Source organism: Phragmites australis, chromosome 3 (genome assembly GCF_958298935.1).
Source record: "Phragmites australis chromosome 3, lpPhrAust1.1, whole genome shotgun sequence".
In the NCBI taxonomy this organism is placed as follows: Eukaryota; Viridiplantae; Streptophyta; class Magnoliopsida; order Poales; family Poaceae; genus Phragmites; species Phragmites australis.
In genome coordinates this window covers 6,746,933-6,765,275 of record NC_084923.1, presented here as the reverse complement: position 1 = coordinate 6,765,275, position 18,343 = coordinate 6,746,933, and the positions used below count along the sequence as shown (strand labels likewise).

The 18,343-nt window shown below is 43.4% G+C and overlaps 3 protein-coding genes across 3 annotated transcripts; 1 reads left to right on the top strand and 2 right to left on the bottom strand.

Moving 5' to 3' along the window:
* Nucleotides 1-4,537: 4,537 nt before the first annotated feature.
* On the top strand, nucleotides 4,538-8,858 carry LOC133910933 (protein NPGR1-like). The gene is made up of 6 exons (XM_062353172.1): nucleotides 4,538-4,679; nucleotides 5,364-5,700; nucleotides 5,931-6,204; nucleotides 6,476-7,692; nucleotides 7,775-7,922; nucleotides 8,331-8,858. Exons 2-6 carry the CDS (start codon nucleotides 5,464-5,466, stop codon nucleotides 8,663-8,665), a joined length of 2,211 nt encoding a protein of 736 aa, XP_062209156.1. The 5' UTR covers nucleotides 4,538-4,679; nucleotides 5,364-5,463; the 3' UTR covers nucleotides 8,666-8,858.
* A 991-nt stretch (nucleotides 8,859-9,849) lies between these two features.
* On the bottom strand, nucleotides 9,850-12,314 carry LOC133911835 (small ribosomal subunit protein eS1-like). Its single transcript, XM_062354262.1, has 6 exons — nucleotides 12,160-12,314; nucleotides 11,928-12,033; nucleotides 10,879-11,016; nucleotides 10,612-10,797; nucleotides 10,327-10,527; nucleotides 9,850-10,207 (listed from the first exon to the last, which is right to left on the bottom strand). Exons 1-6 carry the CDS (start codon nucleotides 12,216-12,218, stop codon nucleotides 10,109-10,111), a joined length of 789 nt encoding a protein of 262 aa, XP_062210246.1. The 5' UTR covers nucleotides 12,219-12,314; the 3' UTR covers nucleotides 9,850-10,108.
* A 3,259-nt stretch (nucleotides 12,315-15,573) lies between these two features.
* LOC133910932 (uncharacterized) lies at nucleotides 15,574-17,839 on the bottom strand. The gene is made up of 3 exons (XM_062353171.1): nucleotides 17,408-17,839; nucleotides 16,233-16,396; nucleotides 15,574-16,027 (listed from the first exon to the last, which is right to left on the bottom strand). Exons 1-3 carry the CDS (start codon nucleotides 17,664-17,666, stop codon nucleotides 15,836-15,838), a joined length of 615 nt encoding a protein of 204 aa, XP_062209155.1. The 5' UTR covers nucleotides 17,667-17,839; the 3' UTR covers nucleotides 15,574-15,835.
* Nucleotides 17,840-18,343: the final 504 nt, after the last annotated feature.

Genomic DNA, 18,343 nt, shown 5'->3' with positions numbered 1-18,343 from the left:
TAGATGGAAGCGAGAAAATAAGCTAAGTTAGAACATAAAGAAATACGGAAAGAAAAACTTGCAAGTAAGCAAATGCTCACATATAAATACAAGAAAGTAATAAGATAGATAAGAGAACACCGATTTTTTTTAGATATTGAGGAGTTGACACTACTACATAGTCCTCGTTGGAGCATCGACAAAGGATATCGCTCCCCCTTCAATCACGAAGTCTCAAATGTTCACTCATGATTGTCACTTCTTCATCTCCGGATTAGCAAGCATCAAACCAAGCATATAACTCTTCACGGTGCTCCCACAAGAACTCCAAGAGCTCACTGAGTGAGAGAATATTTATAGGCTAGAGATCTAAATTTAGCCGTTGTCTAACTATCCACTTTTTTCTATTAGCACCGGATGATCCGGTAAGTATCTTCTTATTCATACCGGATAATCCAGTGAATACAAATTTTAAAGTCACATTGTGCCAGCTGTCATTAGCCGTTACTGCTAAGGATAGTATGGTGCATGTATCCAGTGATCATTCCCTTCACACCAAACCATCTAGTCAGTAGAACCAAGCCTAGCTTCTCATTGCAAACCTCTCTACAAGAATTGCTCTGGTAATTCTCCGATCAACACACCGGACAATCCGGTGAGTAGACCCAATTCAAAACTGCCCGAGCAAACTCTCTGCAAAAAATTAGTTCGGTGACCTCACCTTTCAATCACCAGATAACCCGATGAGTTCAACTTCATTTTACATGGAAAATATTGTTTCTGCTGAAAAAGCTATAATGCTCTCACCGGTGCAACATCAGACCATACGGTGAAACACTTTAAAAATTTCAGGATATGTGTCACAAAAAAAGGTTCCGGTGACACCTGAATTTTAACCACCGAACATCCGGTCAACTCATGTGTTTTCTGTCTCAACCAAAAAAAATGCTCCGATGAGAACAAGTTTCATAATAATAGACTATCTGGTGCAGTAAATATCTCCGAGCTCGTCTAATTCAGCATTTTCTTGAGTTCTAACTTCTCAACATCTCAACCATAGATTTTTATGAGCTACATAGCGCTAGAATTTCACAAGCGTGTACCAAATCAAGTCTAGACTCATCTAAATTAGGTTACTACTCTTAGACTTTCTTTATATACGATAAAAAAAAGACTTATACTACTCTAAATATCTTTCATCTCTTTTTTTTAACGTTTAGAGCTAGAAAATCATTAATCTTAATGTACATATATTTTGACCATCCAAATAATCAATATAGAGACTAAGGATACTCAACCATTGTGAACTAAAATTTTTAATATCTTTTAAAGTAAATTTATTAGTCACGATAATATAATTACCATTAATCATTAAAACATCATCACTTATTAGAAGACTAGATGCTACGGCTTGTCCTCTTCCAACCTCTGTTCCTCAGTCGGCGTACGCGTTCCTGCTTTTGCTTTGTTTACAGAAGGAACTGCATAATAACTATGGCTTGGTAGGCCTGCAACTCTGCATCATCCATGTTCCAATGAGTCTGGTGTGACTGAATTCCTCTCAAGAGAAAGGCGTGAGTGTGAATACGGAAGGGATTTGCCTGTACCCTACCCTATTACGCACCCTCTGGCAAAAGCAGGTTCAGCAATGCATTGCATGTGATGGTATCTTGAGGATTCGATTGATTGCTAGCCTTCCACAGGCCACAGTACACCATGTGGCTTAAATAGCCATCTTTACTATAGGCTCGTACGCTTTTGTCCCGTTTTATCGTATGCACTACTCAATCGAGGCGCATGATAGAACTGACCACCCGTCTCTGCGCCAGTGTGCCTAGCTCTAGCCATGTAATGGTACTACCAAACAGTGCCAGGGACAAATGGACAGTTCTAATGAGGAGGGGACAGTGGAGTTCAGCCGCTAATCATGCTTAACCTACTACTAACAACTTACGCCAGACATAAAACCCAAAATGGATGGCACATGTCTTGGGAGTCGCCAATCGCCGCATATCGGATTCTTCTTTCCTTTGGATCGTTTGCAATGCGTGATAGATGTGTCCACGAGCGGTTTGCCGGGGAGCAAGCTGTGGTTAGACTATGCCTAAGTGTTTTTCTTCACGGTTCAAATTCTCATCGTAAAATGAGTTTCGTTTACTTCAGCGTTTTAACAGTTTTTCTTTACGGTTTCTGTCACGAAAGGATTTTCAAGATTATTCTTTTCAGATGAGATTTTTTCTCCTGTCACTTCGTGATTCCTTTCGAAGCAAATTTATTGGAGATGGAGAAAATAAAAGAAATGGGAACGTAAAAGAGAATCGGGAAATGAACGAAATGAAGAGAATATGGTTGAAGATGATCTTAGAACGTCTAGATTGGAACATGTTTATTCGGGTTAGAGTTTTAAGCTTGGTATGGATATTTGTTTTTTAAATTAAATTTTGAGATATATATATATATATATATATATATATATATATATATATATATGTGGATGTGTTTCAGTGATTAAAGCACATATTCACGATAGTTGAGGTTATAATTTTAATCTTATTTAAAGACATGCTATGACATATGTATGTAACGTGGTGTCTGTGACTTGTAGCCTGACTTGCAGGCTAAGGTCGTGTTTGTTTGAGTTTCTGCTTTTGAGATTTTTTGAAAAATTGTGCTTTTGGTTTGTATGAAAAGCTATTTTTGAAATAGTATGTTGGTTTCTACAATAAATTTTTGGTTTTTCAGCATATTGCTTCTCAGAAAAACATATCTCAGCGAGCTTCTCAGCTTTAGTTTATTTTCCTCAAAAACAGGCTTCTGATTTCTCCAAAAATCACTTCTCCAGAACCCTATTTATTCTGACTTCTGACTTCTAACTTCTAACAATAACAAAAGCAGAACCAGAAGTAGTAAACAAACATAGCCTAAGTGATTGCAACCGCTGAAGAACATGGCAAGATTGCAACTGCAGCTTGACGAGTGGCCGTGGGAAACCACTGCGCCCATCTCTCACACAGTCACACACACCTATAACGAGCGAAACCCTCGTTTTGTGTTGCTGAGACATGCGCCTATCGTTCGAGTTGGATCTAGTAGTGGCAGGGAGGGGACAAACCTAGCCGGAGTCCTAGTTAGTGATGAAGATGGCACTGGCACAGTGGCACTACACCTAGCCATAGTCCCAGCTTCTCTTTTCCTTTGTCAACAAAGCAGAGCAGAGCAGGCCACCTGCTCTCCACTTGTCTCCTTCAGTGGACTTCCCCTCGCTCCTGCAACAAAGTGGGCGAATAGATGCGTTTGTTGTCCTCTCGTGCTTACAACGCTGAAAGGCACACAACTTTAGAATCTACCTCCGCAAGAACTCCAAATTCGAAATAAAAAAAACTAAACAAGAACAGCGCGAATTAACATAGATTGTGATGCATTCCTCATGCACAATTACTCACTCCGTCCGGAAATAGTTCACGTATTTTATTTTAACAAGTTAAATTTAATATATTTTAACTGATGTTTAATTAAATTGTAAGAATATCCGGTGTATAAAAGTATATAGTTAGATTCATAATTTAAAATAATTTTACACCGTATATATTTTGTATCTATAAATAATATATTTTATAAGAAAACTTTAATCAAAATATAACTTTAAAGATCAAATAAAAAATATATATCTACTATTTTTAAACTAAGAGAGTAACCTGAACCTCTATCCAAGTGATTTGAACTCTTCTAGCATTCCGTAAAGAATGCGTTACGTGAATGTATAAGCGGCGGTCATGTACTGTGTAATTTGTATAATCTATCTGTAGAGCCAATTCAACATAACAAGTAGGCGCTTTACACTGCCACGACACGCTCGCCTGCAGATCTTATAAAAACATGGCGGACCGCATTTCACGATAAGCAGGCAGGCACATTTCACCACAAGATTCTCGCACAAATCATTCTCATCGACGATAAACACACAATTATACCGCCATGTAGGGCTGGGCTTGGGACCAAATCAGGCCTGGCCCGGCCCGACGTTAGCCCTCAAAATTGTCGCCCATACTAACCCCCTCTCCCTTCACGATTGTTTAAAAAATTAAAAAAATTATAAATATATGTATCTATTTTAAAAAATTACAAATCTAGACTTTTATCGCTCATTAGAAAGTTTAAAATAAAAAAATATTACATTCCAATACTTTTAAATAATCATGATTTTTTTTAAATAATCATGATTTTTTTAAATAATATTATCATTTAGCTAAAAAAAATTCAACTCAAACAATTATTTGTATAATGAAAAATAAAAAAGACAAATTTCATGAGTCTAGATTATAGCATACTCTAACACTCAGACTTTTTTATGATTATTTTGATAGTGATTTGAATTTTAAGAGCGTTGAAAGATAGTTTTTTTAAAAAAAACTGTCGCTCTCAGTCTAGATTAGCAATTTTTCAAAACTCCCAAATTTTCAAATCTTAGTCTATATTTGTATATTTTTATTAAAAAACTCCCTTCACCTCAGCAACACCCGCGCCCGCTGCCCGCCTGCTGCCACCGAAGCACACGCCGGCCACAACACAGAACACACCCAACGGACTCTTCCCTCCCTCGTACTTGCCCTCGCCATCCTCCTAATCCCCGCTTCCCTACTCGCACTGGATCGGCGTGGCCTGGATATCCATCCGGAATCGGGGCTGATTCCTCTTTGTCGGTAAGGAAACCGAACTCGCTTGAACGGAATTTTTCTACGAGTTCTCTCGGTTTCCTGAGACTGAAGTTCGTTCCGAGAGATATTTTTATCTAAGTAGCCATGCAATACTTGATGAGGATTTATCCGGTTTTTCCTTGTATGTTTTGGGTAAGGCTGATCGGAACATGGGGCGTTTCTGCAGTTGGCAGTAGGAATCGGCGTTGCTGTTCTTGCTGAGGGTTATGGTTTGGGTAGGTTTGTCGGAGATGAGGTTTTGCGCTTGGGATCTCACTGGGAGCTAGCATTTGGTGTTGTCTCCTGCTGTATGTGCGCGTCTCCAAGTAATTTTGTTTAGCGCATTAGCTGCTCTAGTGAGAATTTGCCTTGCTGATCACCTGATAGGTATATCCAGTTACTGTTGTGTTCCTGAAACTCTGAACCTGCTTTTTTGTCAGCTTCAACAAGTTGCTAGCATCAAACCCTGGAAGTCGTTTTTTTAAATTAAAAATGATCATAGGCAACATGTTTACTTGGGTAATTAGGATTAGGGAACTGCTAAGTATGCCTTTGCTTATACATTTCCTGATTGGGTTGTCTCGGTTTCCTTTTATGTTTGCTCATGATTATTTGCTTGGTTAGTATAAGATTATTAAAATGTGTGCTAATAATGGCTTCTATCCTATTTATCTTTGCGAGGCTCTGTAGTGTACCTGATTGAATGGCCAATACCGTTGGCCCCAATGGAAGATCCTGAGAGACAGAGCTGATTTATCTAAATTAAGTAAAATTTTCTGCACAGCAGAAAATGTCTGCGATCATGTCATGCACTTGTAGTGGGGACCAGTCCAGGTTTGAAGATCTGCCTCGATCGCCTGAATCTCTTGCGACACGTGATTTCTCAGAAAATGGCTCTTCCTCAAAGATAGCAAATCGAGAAACAACGCCTGACGACGCAAAAAAAAAAAGAGAAACAACGCCTGATGATAGCCAAGTAAATGAAGTAGAATCAGACCTAAGAGAGACCCTTTCACTAAATTATGAGGTTTGGCTGAACTCCTTCGCTCTTTAAGGAAGATAGGCTACCTTGTAATTCCCAGATTTGCTCACTGTCTGTTATATGTAACAAGCAAGTTGATATATAGTTGATATATATATGTCGCTTTTTCAGACCTGACTGACATGTAGGTAGCTTGTTTGTATCTATTTTAAACAGGCGGGGTTCGAAATGTGGCATTTCTATAAAATGAGTCGATTTATTTGTCTATGTGACAGGAAGCCCGGGCATTGTTAGGTAGATTGGAACATCAGAGAGGGAACTTTGATGCAGCATTGCAAGTTCTCCAAGGAATTGATATAAGAAGCCTGAGACCAAGAATGACCAGTGCTATTGCTGATAGTATCAAGCCTAGAGAGCCTCCACGTTCTTCAAGGAGAACCTCACAAGTGAATGGAATGCTAATTCATATGTCAATGCATTCTGTAAGCTTGCTTCTAGAGGCCTTATTGCTTAAAGCAAAATCTTTGGAAGGACTTGGTAGAGTAACAGGTATTAACTGGGATATTTTTCAATGCTTCTTTGTATTGTACTTCAGCATTTTTCATCTGAAATGTGTATAGTAGCTCCAGAAGCATTGGAAATATCCCGATGTCCTATGTATGGGGGGCTAGTTATTTTGTTCTATAAAATTAATAGAAGGGAAACATAGTTTGACATACCACAGCAAAAGGCTGTTATGCTTCATATTGATAACTTGTGCATCTGAAAGAGCTTTGTTGCATCTGTTAGAATTTCACTCCATGCTGTCTTGACATGGCAGATGCTGCAGAAGAATGCAGAACCATCATAGACATTGTAGAGTATGCATGGCCATACGGTGTTCCTGACGGTACCTGTGAAGAGTGTAAGCTAATAGACATATTCCATTCAGCTCTAGAATATCTTCCCAAACTGTGGATGAGAAGTGGGTGCTTTGAGGAGGCCATCATTGCATATCGGAGAGCTCTTGCAAAGCCATGGAAATTGGATCCTCAAAGGTCGGCTAACTTACAAAAAGACTTGGCAGTGACTCTGCTGTATTGTGGTGTTGAAGTAAAGTTCCCTCAAGAATTTGGTCAGAAAGGGAACCTGGTAGTCCCTGGGAACAACATAGAGGAAGCAATTTTGTTGTTACTCATACTAACAAGAAAGCTATCCCTCCAAGAAATAAAATGGGATCCTGACCTTTTGAACCATTTGATGTATGCATTCTCATTATCTGGGCATTGTGAAGTTTTGGCCAACCATCTAGAAATGTTGTTGCCTGGAACCTATACCAGATCTGAGAGATGGTATATTCTTGCACTTTGCTACAGTGCAGCTGGCATGGATGATAGTGCATTAAACATCATAAGGAATGGTTTTTGTGTATTAGAGAGAAAGGGAAAACCTCATATTCCATCTCTTCTCTTAGGAGCAAAACTATGCTGTAAGAACCCAAAGCATGCATCTGAAGGGATCAAATTTGCAAATAAAGCCATGAAGTCTTTCAGAAGTCATGATATGCATTTCATCAGCATTGTTAACCACTTTCTTGGTGTTTGTTATGGACCTTATTCTAGGTCCTCCACTTCACACTTGAACAAATCGAGATTACAAGATGATGCGCTGAGGCTGCTGCAGGCTTCTGCTACAATGGCAAAGTATAATCCTGAAATAATGTATAGCCTTGCTTGGGAAAATGCGATGCAGCGCAAACTCAATGCAGCTGTTGAAAGTGCAACAGAATGTCTTGAGATGGTGATGGGAGGTTCAGTTAGTGCCTGGAAGTTATTAATTCTTGTATTATCTGCGCAGCAGAATTTACAAGAAGCCGAAGCAGTAGCGGATATTGCGATAGATGAAGCTGAGAAAGATTATCAGTTGGATATTTTGAGGCTGAAAGCACAAATTCAGGCTTTCCGTGGACAACTCAAGCCTGCAGTGGAATCTCTTCGGGTTTTGCTTGCGACCATTCAAGCAAATAAGGAAGTCTGGAAACCAACCATTTGTAATGAGGTACAGACCCTTCTCTTCTTTATTAAACTCCAATGCAAATACCATGGTTCTTCTTCTCTCATTATCCACTTGGTCTTGGCAGGTTAAATCCCTACAGAAGTTGGAGATGGACGCATGGTTAGATTTGGCGTCAATCTACACAAAGACTGAGGCATGGCATGACTCAAACATCTGCCTTGACAAAGCCATATCCATCGATTTCTTTTATCCCAAGTGTTGGCACGTTAGAGGTAAATATCGGCAACTACTTGACTCTGCTACTGTTTTGTACATTCATGGGTTTTTGGGCAATCCTGATTCACAAATACTATGATCAAACTATTATGCTCTTTTTTGCCAAACATTAAGAAACTCAAAATAAATTGTTATAATTTTGACCATTTTCTTCTGTAGGCTTGGACGTAGTGTTGAGATTGGTTTAGCTGTATTTGCTTCTGTTTTCATGTCCTCTGGACATTAAGACAATAGGGTTGTCCTTGTCCCTGAAACTTAATGCTACTGCTGTACTACTATACTGGTGCTTCTGGTTAATAATTAAAAGAATATATTGGAGGTTGCATCTGTTAGATTTTAACTATTATATTTTGTTTCATTGCTCTCGATGTTTCGAAGTGCTAATGTGATCAGCACCTCTGCAGGTCTTCTGTTGGAGGCTCAATCCTTGCATCAAGAAGCCCTAATGACGTTTTCATTTGCCCTCTCGATCAATCCAGATTACGTCCCAAGCATGATTTGCATGGCAGGAATTCTACGAAATCTCGGAGGGAATTCGTTATCAATCGCAAGAACTTTCTTGCGCAATGCCCTCCGTTTAGAGCCTACAAGCCATCGAGCCTGGTTGGATCTTGGACTTGTCCTGAAATCTGAAGGGTCGCTGCTAGAGGCTGCAGACTGCTTCCAGGCAGCATACGAGCTCAGAGAATTGTCACCAATTCAGGACTTCTCCGAGCAACTCCCCGTCATGCTGCATTAGAAACCATAGCAAAAGCTCAGTTTTGTAAAATTTGCATCTTTTTTATGTTTTTCTCAGCCGTCACCGCTTGCGAAGGTAGTAGGAAGTATGTGATTATGTGAATGTAGAGTTATCCATTTTTGCTCATGTTGCAACGTTGAGCGTTCGTCGCTGGACATCCTTAACAATTTTGTTCGATCTTGCAAAAGGCAAAATTATGGGCATCCCCCCCCCCCCCCCTTGTGTTTGTATTGCAATTGGGGGTACAACATGATCAGAGATCTGGGAGAAATGAACCATCTCCAAATCATGCTGAGTGCAAGTTTTCAATGGACTCCATCTGGAACATGCAGGTGTCAAATGAGTGCTGTTCTAGGAGAGCTGCAGTGTACCATGGCGAAGGAAGTTCGGTAGATCGTGCGGTAGGTGAAGAAAATGCAAACCTCCTGTCTTAGTTTTGATGCAGGCAAGAAACAAAGCAAATGCTCGGCAAAGAATGCAGAGTACAGAGGAGATACGCAAATCGGTGATGCTTCGGTGCGTGGAAATTAAGAGCATGGCTAGCAACTTTTCATCCGAGACGTGCGTAATAGCTGGGAAACCTGAAAACCCGTTCCTCAACATCAATTGTGACGGAGTAAAGAGACTTTGGTCAAGCAATTCTTCAACGAACTGTGGAGCAGGCCAGTATGCAGCAGACTCCTAAGCTGCCTTTGGAGCAAGCTCCGTCGTCGCATAATCCCCTGTTTTTACAGGATCAATGGAACGAGAAGACGAGAAGACGAGAAGTGGAACTACATCCAGCAGCTTTATGACAACTGCTATATTTCCAAGACAGGCAGCAAAAAGCATCTCTTGCTGCCCAACATCTAGGATGGCAATTAAACCCAATTACCCATTTACAGAATTAGATATGAATTGCATTTGATACTCACGGTACCAGATATGAGTAGCATTTGATACTCATATGTACATTCATAGACAATAAATATTACCTAACGATATACAAATACAAATATAAATAAGACATATTCATATCCATAACACTAATATAAATCTATGACAAGTGAGTCTTTTGCTCAAAAGGCTAATCTCTCACATACATGTAGTACAGATATAGGTGAGGATTACCCTAACATGCCAGAAACAGGTTACCACAAACAACGAGAAGTGGTAGCATAGAACCAAAAATCCACAACAAAGCATGCACAGAACTGAAAAAAATAAATTGCATCCAAGCATCACAAACAATAACTTTCGACTCAAACAAACAAATGAACCATGGTACCCTGAAAACATTCTACAATTTTCATATGAAAACAAGCCGCCACTGGATAGGTCTAGTCGAAGTGTTCAGGAAAGCAGGCATCAAAACTTACTCTACGAAGTTCACGTCACCCACCTTGATAGGTAGCACATATTATCTTCTAAATATAAAAGCAGCAAAATAGTGATAACGACTCTCTACTCAGCAGCAGGGACCTCTTGTCCTGCCACGACCTCATCTACCTCAGCAGGCCTCTCCAGCTTCACACCAATGTCCTCCTTGTAGTCACCATGGACCTGGGATATACAAGAAATGTTTGAATTAAAAACCACATCAAGTAAGACGTATGGAATATATATATATATATATATATATATATATATATATATATAATCAGTTAGCTTGTAGTAATTACCTCCATGAGTTTCCCCAGATCGAACTTGGGGGACTTCAGGATCTTCACCTTGCGGATGAACACATTCTGGAGAGGGAAAATGCTTGATGTTGCCTTCTCGATCTCCTTACCAATGACCTCAGGAATGAACTTCGATACCAGCTCCTTCAAGTCGCAGGTAGCGGCCTGGTTGGTCATGATCTCAACCATCTTGCGGCGGATCTGCACAGAATACGGTATAAATATAATGAAACAGCAGGCTAAGATATAGTTTGAGGCCTCTTTAAGATATGGACAGAAGGTTACCTGTCTGATCTGACTGGCCTGAGCATAGCACGTGCGCTTAACTTGGTTGGGGCGTCTCTTGGTGAAACCAATGCAGAACAGGCGGAGCATGTAGTTATCAGTGGTCTTGACTTCGACATGAGCCTCAATGAGTGTCTGCCACTTCCTCACCAGTGACCTGAGCTTGTCAGTGGTGAAATCCATGCCCTAACAAAATGGAGAATTGGTTAGCACCACAATGTACAATATTAGGACAGTAATAGTGTGCAACGAGCCAGAGATCATTACCCAAAAGTTTGTGAGCACATTCCTCCCTTGTACATCTTCTGCGCGAAGTCTGATCTTCCTGTAAGCCTGATCCTCATCACTCTGAAGATCGGCCAAGGAGACCTCAAAAACTCTGTGCTTCAGGCCATCGGAGGCAATCTAAAACCAAAGAAGGCATCTGGGAATCAGCCAAATATATAATGAAACCCAATGCATCAACATTTGAATAAAGATGGCAACTTGTAAAACCTGATAAACCTTGGTGACCTTTCATGCTAGGGCACCAATTACATAAGTTTGGTGACCTTTTATGCTAGGGCACCAATTACACTCTATATAGTTAATGACAAAATTCTCATCCGTATAATATCCGGGATGCACCAGCCAAGGACACATGATGCAGCTCCCTAGCTAATAATGACACTTTTGCAATGACTCTTAACTAGAAGACTAGGAATGAACATTAAAACAAACCAAACAGTGCATAACCAGCAGACACAAAAATTTATGGGCACAAGCAGCAATGTGGATAAATGTGCTACAGATAGTGAAACTAAATTATAATTTGACTTTGGCCATTAAAGTGATCGCCATACAAATACCAAGAAAACTGTATTTTATGCTCTGATAACCTAGACTTACACCAATTGACAACTATAAATAGCAGTCTTAAGAACAGAACTGAGTCATTCTATACAACCAGGCTCATCTGGAACTATGCTCATTTATGTTTTATCAGAAGAGTAACCATATCTATATCAAAGCAATAGAATAAAATGTTAATTCCACATATCCGTCATTTGCTCTATTAGTCTTCAGGCCGCCATATACTGATCAGTTTCCATATACACCACATCAGTACATAGCAGAGATTATCTGAGGAACACAAAATATAAACGAGAGCCGCACAAGCACATAAAACATCCTACCTGTTTGACTAGACAACATACCAAACTAACCCTAGCACAACCTATATAGACATGCAAAGTACTAAAAATGAACAAACCTCACCACAAACACATAGCAGCAGAATAAATCCTACAACGTCGTGTGAGCAAGCGAGCACAGACCTTGGTACCCTGTGTCCTGGACACGAGCGTCTTGCCGACGTTGCGCACGCTGAATACGGAAGGGGCCTTGATGTCGTACCAGTCCTTCTTGGCGAAGGGATCGACTCTGCAAAACAAGACGCACAGCCACCAAGAAACGGATCAGCACTGGGCCGAAGGGCGAGAATAAACGAACAAACTTTGGATCTGAGAGCGGAAGAGAGGAGAAGAAGGTGGGTGCGAGCAAACTCACGTCTTCTTCTTGCCGCCCTTCTTTCCCTTGGAGATCCGCTTGTTCTTACCGACCGCCATGACTGCAGCAGCCGCCGCTGGTGCTTGGTGCTCGGGAGGTGGGGTGGCTGGCGGCGCTGATTCGGGGGAGAGGGTTTTGCGCGCCGGGGTGGAGCGACTATATATAGTTGAGGTTCGAGGGCTCCAGGATCCGATCGTGCGGTGGGGAGCCGCTTCTGAGTAGATGGACGGGTGCGATGTCATGAGGCCCAATCGGCTAGGACGAGGCAGAAAAGGACGGCCCTGTCAAATCTGAAAACCTCTTCATGATCCTGGATTTCAACATCTCAGCCCAAAACAATTTGGGCCTTGCGTAAAATGTCATTTTTGAAGCTATCATGTCATCTCCATTCTGTTACCAATATAATGGCTCCGCCGTCACTCTGTATATTAAAGCATGGTATTTGCAGGTATGTGACGATCAGAGCTGGCATAAAATCAGGTCGATATCTCCAGATAGAACATAAATTCTTGGTGTAGGGAACTATCATACAGGGACATCACTACGTGGTGTATTATGCACAGATTGGTATTTACATCAGAATGTGCAATTCCAAGCATTTGAATGAGATGGAGCACGCAACCAGGCATCACTGCATTACATGCACCTCGAACAGAGTTGCAGAGCATAACTCTGAGGGCATCAAGCGATCAACAGCTCCGGTCAAGGTGATGGTCCTCCTTCAGATTCCCTCACTGACAGGGACACCACGAGAAAGATGGCACTTGCTTCATCGCCAGGTCAGAAACATGCGTCCAAGAGGCAGCAGCAACATAAAGCTGCAAGACTGGCAACAGAAAGAATAATGAAAACACAACTGCTAGGGCACGCTAGTGTTAGTATGAGCAGAAGAACATGGCTCTATATAGCCCACGAAGCCTGCTCAAATACTCAACCAACTAAAAACATCACAATCATGGTGCAGCACGCTCTTCGTTGGTAGGCAAATAGCTATTAAAACTTCGAAGCTTAGCGTTTGGTATCTTGTAGGAGACATGTAGAATTTGCTTGGTTGATCATGGTATATGCATCGTTTTCCAATGACGTAAATTTGGTAGGCGCTGCCTTCATTTCTGTCCTAGCATGATCTATCAGCGACAGTCGTGAGACGTGTCAATGGCTCAGCAGCATGACCATTACAGCATAACTGCTTTTCCTGTGAACCATACCGACAATCTGGTCAGGTTTACTTATTTTTGTTTGGCACCTACCATCCTTGCGCGAAAGAAGGGCCGTTGCTCCTCGGCGGCGGGGGCGGCGGCGGGGGCGCGTACGGCGGGTACGCCTGCGCCGGCGCGTATCCGTATGGCTGCGCGTAAGGGTGCGCCGGGTATCCCATCGGCGGCGGTGGCGGGGGAGGCGCGTGCTGGTGGTGGTTGTGGTGGTGCCCGTCCATGCCGCCCTTCGCGTACGCGTCCATCGGGTACCCTGCCAAGCCAGACGTGACAAACAACATCTCAAAACGATCGTACAATTTGCAAGTGTCGGTGGGTCAACGGCTCATATAAATCCTCTGCCGGCAGGCCAGAGGACGAAGCCAGTGAGATGCCCGCTTGCTTGCGTAGAAAAATAATCGAGCAGAGAAGCATGGCGTTCACGAGTAAACGTAGAAAATGTATGGAAATTTTTAACGAGCATCTTCTTTGGAAATGCAATTAACAAGCGTATCTCGTGTGAGAAACGTGGATGCCGATTGGCGCGTCGGTCAACCTTGTGGCGGGGGCATGCCGGCATGGTTGTAGTAGCTCATCGTCCCTCCTCTGCCCCTGAGCAAAAACAAGATCGGAATTGGAACTGCGATCGCGTGTTTCTCTGGTGCTTTTCGCGTCGATGTCGAAGGTCTCCGTGTTTGATCCGCGGAAGAACAATAAAGAGGAAGAGAGGAGAGGTGCAACGGATTAACAGAACGATATTTTGCTAATTCGGTCAAGGTCGTTTGGAGAAGAATGGAAGGGAGCTATAGCTATTCTTGGCAGCAGGGCAATCCATGGCACGTTGCCAGCTCGTTGCAGCGTAAAGACGGTCCATTCCCAACTCGTTGCCGATCAGGCATCAGCAACTGACTGGCGTGAACTGACGAACCAAGAAGAAAACAAAACGATCCGATGCCAGCATCAGCGACCAGTCCGGACGAGCGATCCGTCAAGTTGCCCCACGAAACTTTTGTCCGAACGTAGTCGCTTCTTATCTGTGTTCTCTGGCCATTGTTGTAGAGGGCCCTGTTGGTTTGTCCCTCTTCTTTTGTTTTCCGTGTTTTTTCTTTTAACCAGACTCGTTTTTCCTTCTCGTCTAATAATATGGGTAGAGCTCCTGCGGCCGTTTCAAAAAAATAAATCTTTTGTCCGAGCTTTGCGTATCTGCGCCAGGAATTTTGCCTTCAGGAGGCATCTATCCGGCTAGGAACTGACGACACCGCAGGCACTTAACTTGTTGCAAAAAAAAGGCTCGAACCAGAGCTACACGTGCGCCACAGTAGTACACAGCAGCAGCAGCAGCAGCAGGGTCATCACATCACTGGTCTCAACCATGTAGTCTGATCAGGTCACTTCAACGCGTCCCCCGCACGCATCCATCCGTATATGCGTCATATATGCGTCAGCTGGAGAAAGACTGACGAAACGCTGGAATACCCAAGGCTTTTTCGGAGCTTGGTCGAGCGACCGGCCGGAGAGCACAGAGATGAGAGATCCCATCACCATGTGGGCTGCATCGCCGTGCAACCGTGCGTGCGCATCATTGCGTACTTGCGTGGGACAGTAGGAGGATTCGCTGCACCATGCAGGGCCAGGCTCGCTCGCGTTGCACGAGTGCACATGCTTATTCGGCGGTTCGTCGAGGCAAATCAAGTCTATGGTACACGCGCATTCAGAGTTTCAGATACTAACAAGAGCATCCTGTGACCGGGAAGTAAATCAAGCTTCCTGATTCGTGAAACTTGGTCGAGCGCCAACGAATTCCTTTAGGGACTAAAATCCTATCATAAAAAAAATTTATTCTCTTAAACGATCTAACGATTTCTCTTTAAGATTTCTTTCACAACTCTAACGATTTCTCTTTACGATTTTCTTCACGATAAAATTCTCAAAATTATTTCCTTCGAAACGATATTCTCTCACCTTTCACTTTACCACACCACAAAGCTAAAGGACTCAATCGCTTCTTCCTTTACAAATAGCCACTGACAGTCATTGGAGGCTCAAATCACGCACAGTTCGACGCCGGACGGTCCAACTGACAGGGACTATTTGGCATTCAGAGACACAAGCGCCAAAGTGGAAATTTTGGTCACTTCTACACAGGAACGTCGCGTATAATCTCGCATGCTTTCTAGTCACATGTATCGCCTGTGCTAAAAGATCGGGGTCATCCAGCATCAAATCAAACCACAGCGTCCACAGTCCATGCATACTGTATATACTGATCTGCCACCTTACAATCCATGTCACTGCTACTAATCTACCAACCACTAAGCATCTGGAAGGTATCCACACAGGGCACAAACTTATTTTACAATACGCTGTCAGCCTTGCAAGCTGCAACTTGCAGAGAAGTAGCTGCTGCTGCCGCCTGCGTTGACTTGCACTGTCCTCGGCTGCTCACCGACCGGAACCGAACGCTTGAGCTTGGAATGGCAAGCTCACCCTTCGGCGATGCTCTGCAGCGCGGGCCTCCATTGCCGGGCGACGCGCCGGCCGAGCACCAACCCCTGCGGCAGCAGCGCCTCCAGGTCGCGGTCGAGGTCGGACGAGTCGTCGGCGGCATGGCCGTCTTTGTCGCTGGGACCGGAGGACGGGGCCGGCTCCGCATCCTCTTCCGTCTGGCGCATGACCTGGATTGATGGGAACAGGAGTGAATGCGTGATGCTGACTGCGTGCAGGTTGTCACATACGTGTTAGCTGTGATCGATCGATGGCGACTAAGCGGATCAGTCGTTGGAGATTGGAATGACTCGGTTTTGCAAGAATTGATTGAGATTTTTTGTTACAGGTATAAAAACCTGGACGCGTGTTAGAGACCCGGGAGGACCGTGCTACCTTAGCCAGTGACCAGTCGGATTCCTTACGCTCGCCGCCGCGGCTGCTGCTGCCACGCCGGCGGCGAAACTTGGGCGGCTTCACCTCCTCGCCTTCGTCCTTGGCCTTGATCGTGACGCGGCTCAACTTGACCTGCCGCTTCGACGCGAACTCGCTCAGCACCTCTGGGTACACCACAGCTCGTTAGTTAGAGCGGCAAAAGCGACATGAAAAAGAGAAGCCAAAAAGGTGAAAACACCAATCAGAAAAGATGAGCAAATCGTCCTAGTCCATCGATCCAATTACGGACGCCGGAAAAGCTCAGAAAGGCGCTCGCTAACCTACAGTACTCCCTCCATCTCGTTCTCTTCCCGATTCCCTTCCCTGTTCTCATTCCTTTTATTTCCTCTCATCTCCAACAGTTTACTTTCGAAGGGAATCGCGAAAGAAAAGTAAAGAGAATCCCGTCCTGAAGAGAATGATCCTGGGAATCCCGTCGTGAAGGGAAACGTGAAAAGAAACCATTAAAAACGCTGAAGGGAACGAGAATCACTTCACGACGGAAATCTAGTCGTGAAGTGAATCTGTTGGGGGTAGTCTAAGTACACTAGTTTATAGAGTTGATTATAAATATTAATGTGAAAGATAAAATTATTAAATCTCACTCTATTTTAATATTATTCATTGTAAGAAAAGTAGATTGATATTGGAAAGGAAATTACTTAACGAAGAGTTAAAGACTGAAAAAATTAGACTAAAATTACTTAGATTTATAAAACATCATATATTTTAAATACTGTATAAAAAACTAAATGTATCTATTTTGGAATTAAGAGAGTATCATCCTAGGCAACAGTAGCATTTAACGGAACACGACACTAATCTTATATTTATCCGTACACGAGCACGCAAAGCGTCTCATGCGCACCTACCGCCCGGCCAAATAGGATGGGCTTGAAGCCATCTATGCATCCATTTTTATTTTAACTCAATTGATTAATTAATTGTTTTAACTAGATCAAAATAATAAATTAAATAATTAAATTATAGTAGCGTGGATCATAGTTATCCACTGTTGCTCCGTGGCTCCGTGCCCACCCCTGCGGCCAAACACGGCCAGCAAGTACGCGCTGCCAACAGACGTCGCAAATCGCAAGTTCGGTGCAATGCAACGCGGCGGCCGGAGCACGACGTACCTTCGAAGCTGACGAGGCGGTAGACGCGGCCGAGGAGGAGCGTGTCGTCGGGGCGGAGCAGCTTGAGGTGCTTCACGGGCGCGGCGCCGGTGGAGGCGCCCGCGGCGGGCTGCGTGGTGATGACGGCCGCGACGTAGTGGCCCGGGTTGGCCGCCATGACGGCGGCGGCGGACAGCGCCCAGTAGGCGCGCTCCGTGCGGCCGCCGCCCGGGTGCTGGATCAGCACCGTCGCCGCCTCCGCCGCCTGGCAGTTGCCCATGCCGTGCGTGCCACCGCCCGCGCGCACGCGCGTTCCTTGCGTTCGCGATGGGAGGTGGGCGAGTGGACCGCGGGCGGTAGCGGCGCCGGACGTTTTACAGGGTGGTTGGCGCGCCGCGGTGCGAGCTCGGCACGACGGTTTAAGCCGATGGGCGACGTTGCAAGGTAGCTGCCCTGCCTGCCCCAGTCTCAGTCTCGTCTGGACTCGGGTTTTATAGGCGGGCACGCGATACGTGACGGATACGCGGGATTTTCCTCTGTCAGTGCGAGCCTTGTAAAATCGGAAATGTAATCGCGACACAGACGTGATGAGACAAAAATACCACGAGATGCGAAATAAATGGGAGATTTTTCTTGTTGCTGTATCTCCATGCGGATCGATGACAAACGTATTGTAATTTCAGCCTTGTATCTGCGTGGTACACTGCTACGAAACTTTCTATGGTATTTTCAATCTTATATTGGCGCTTCTTATGGAAATCGAGCTGTTTACTATGGTATTCATGTGTTCTAAACATATTTTTTAATATTTAGACTATCTGTAACAGATATTTAAAAATTTATCATTTAAAATATTATTATAGTATCTTTTAATATTATTACAACATCTTTAACTTTTTATCTTTAATGATTAATATATTTTTTACTTTTTATTACTCTATTTCTTCTTTCAAACCC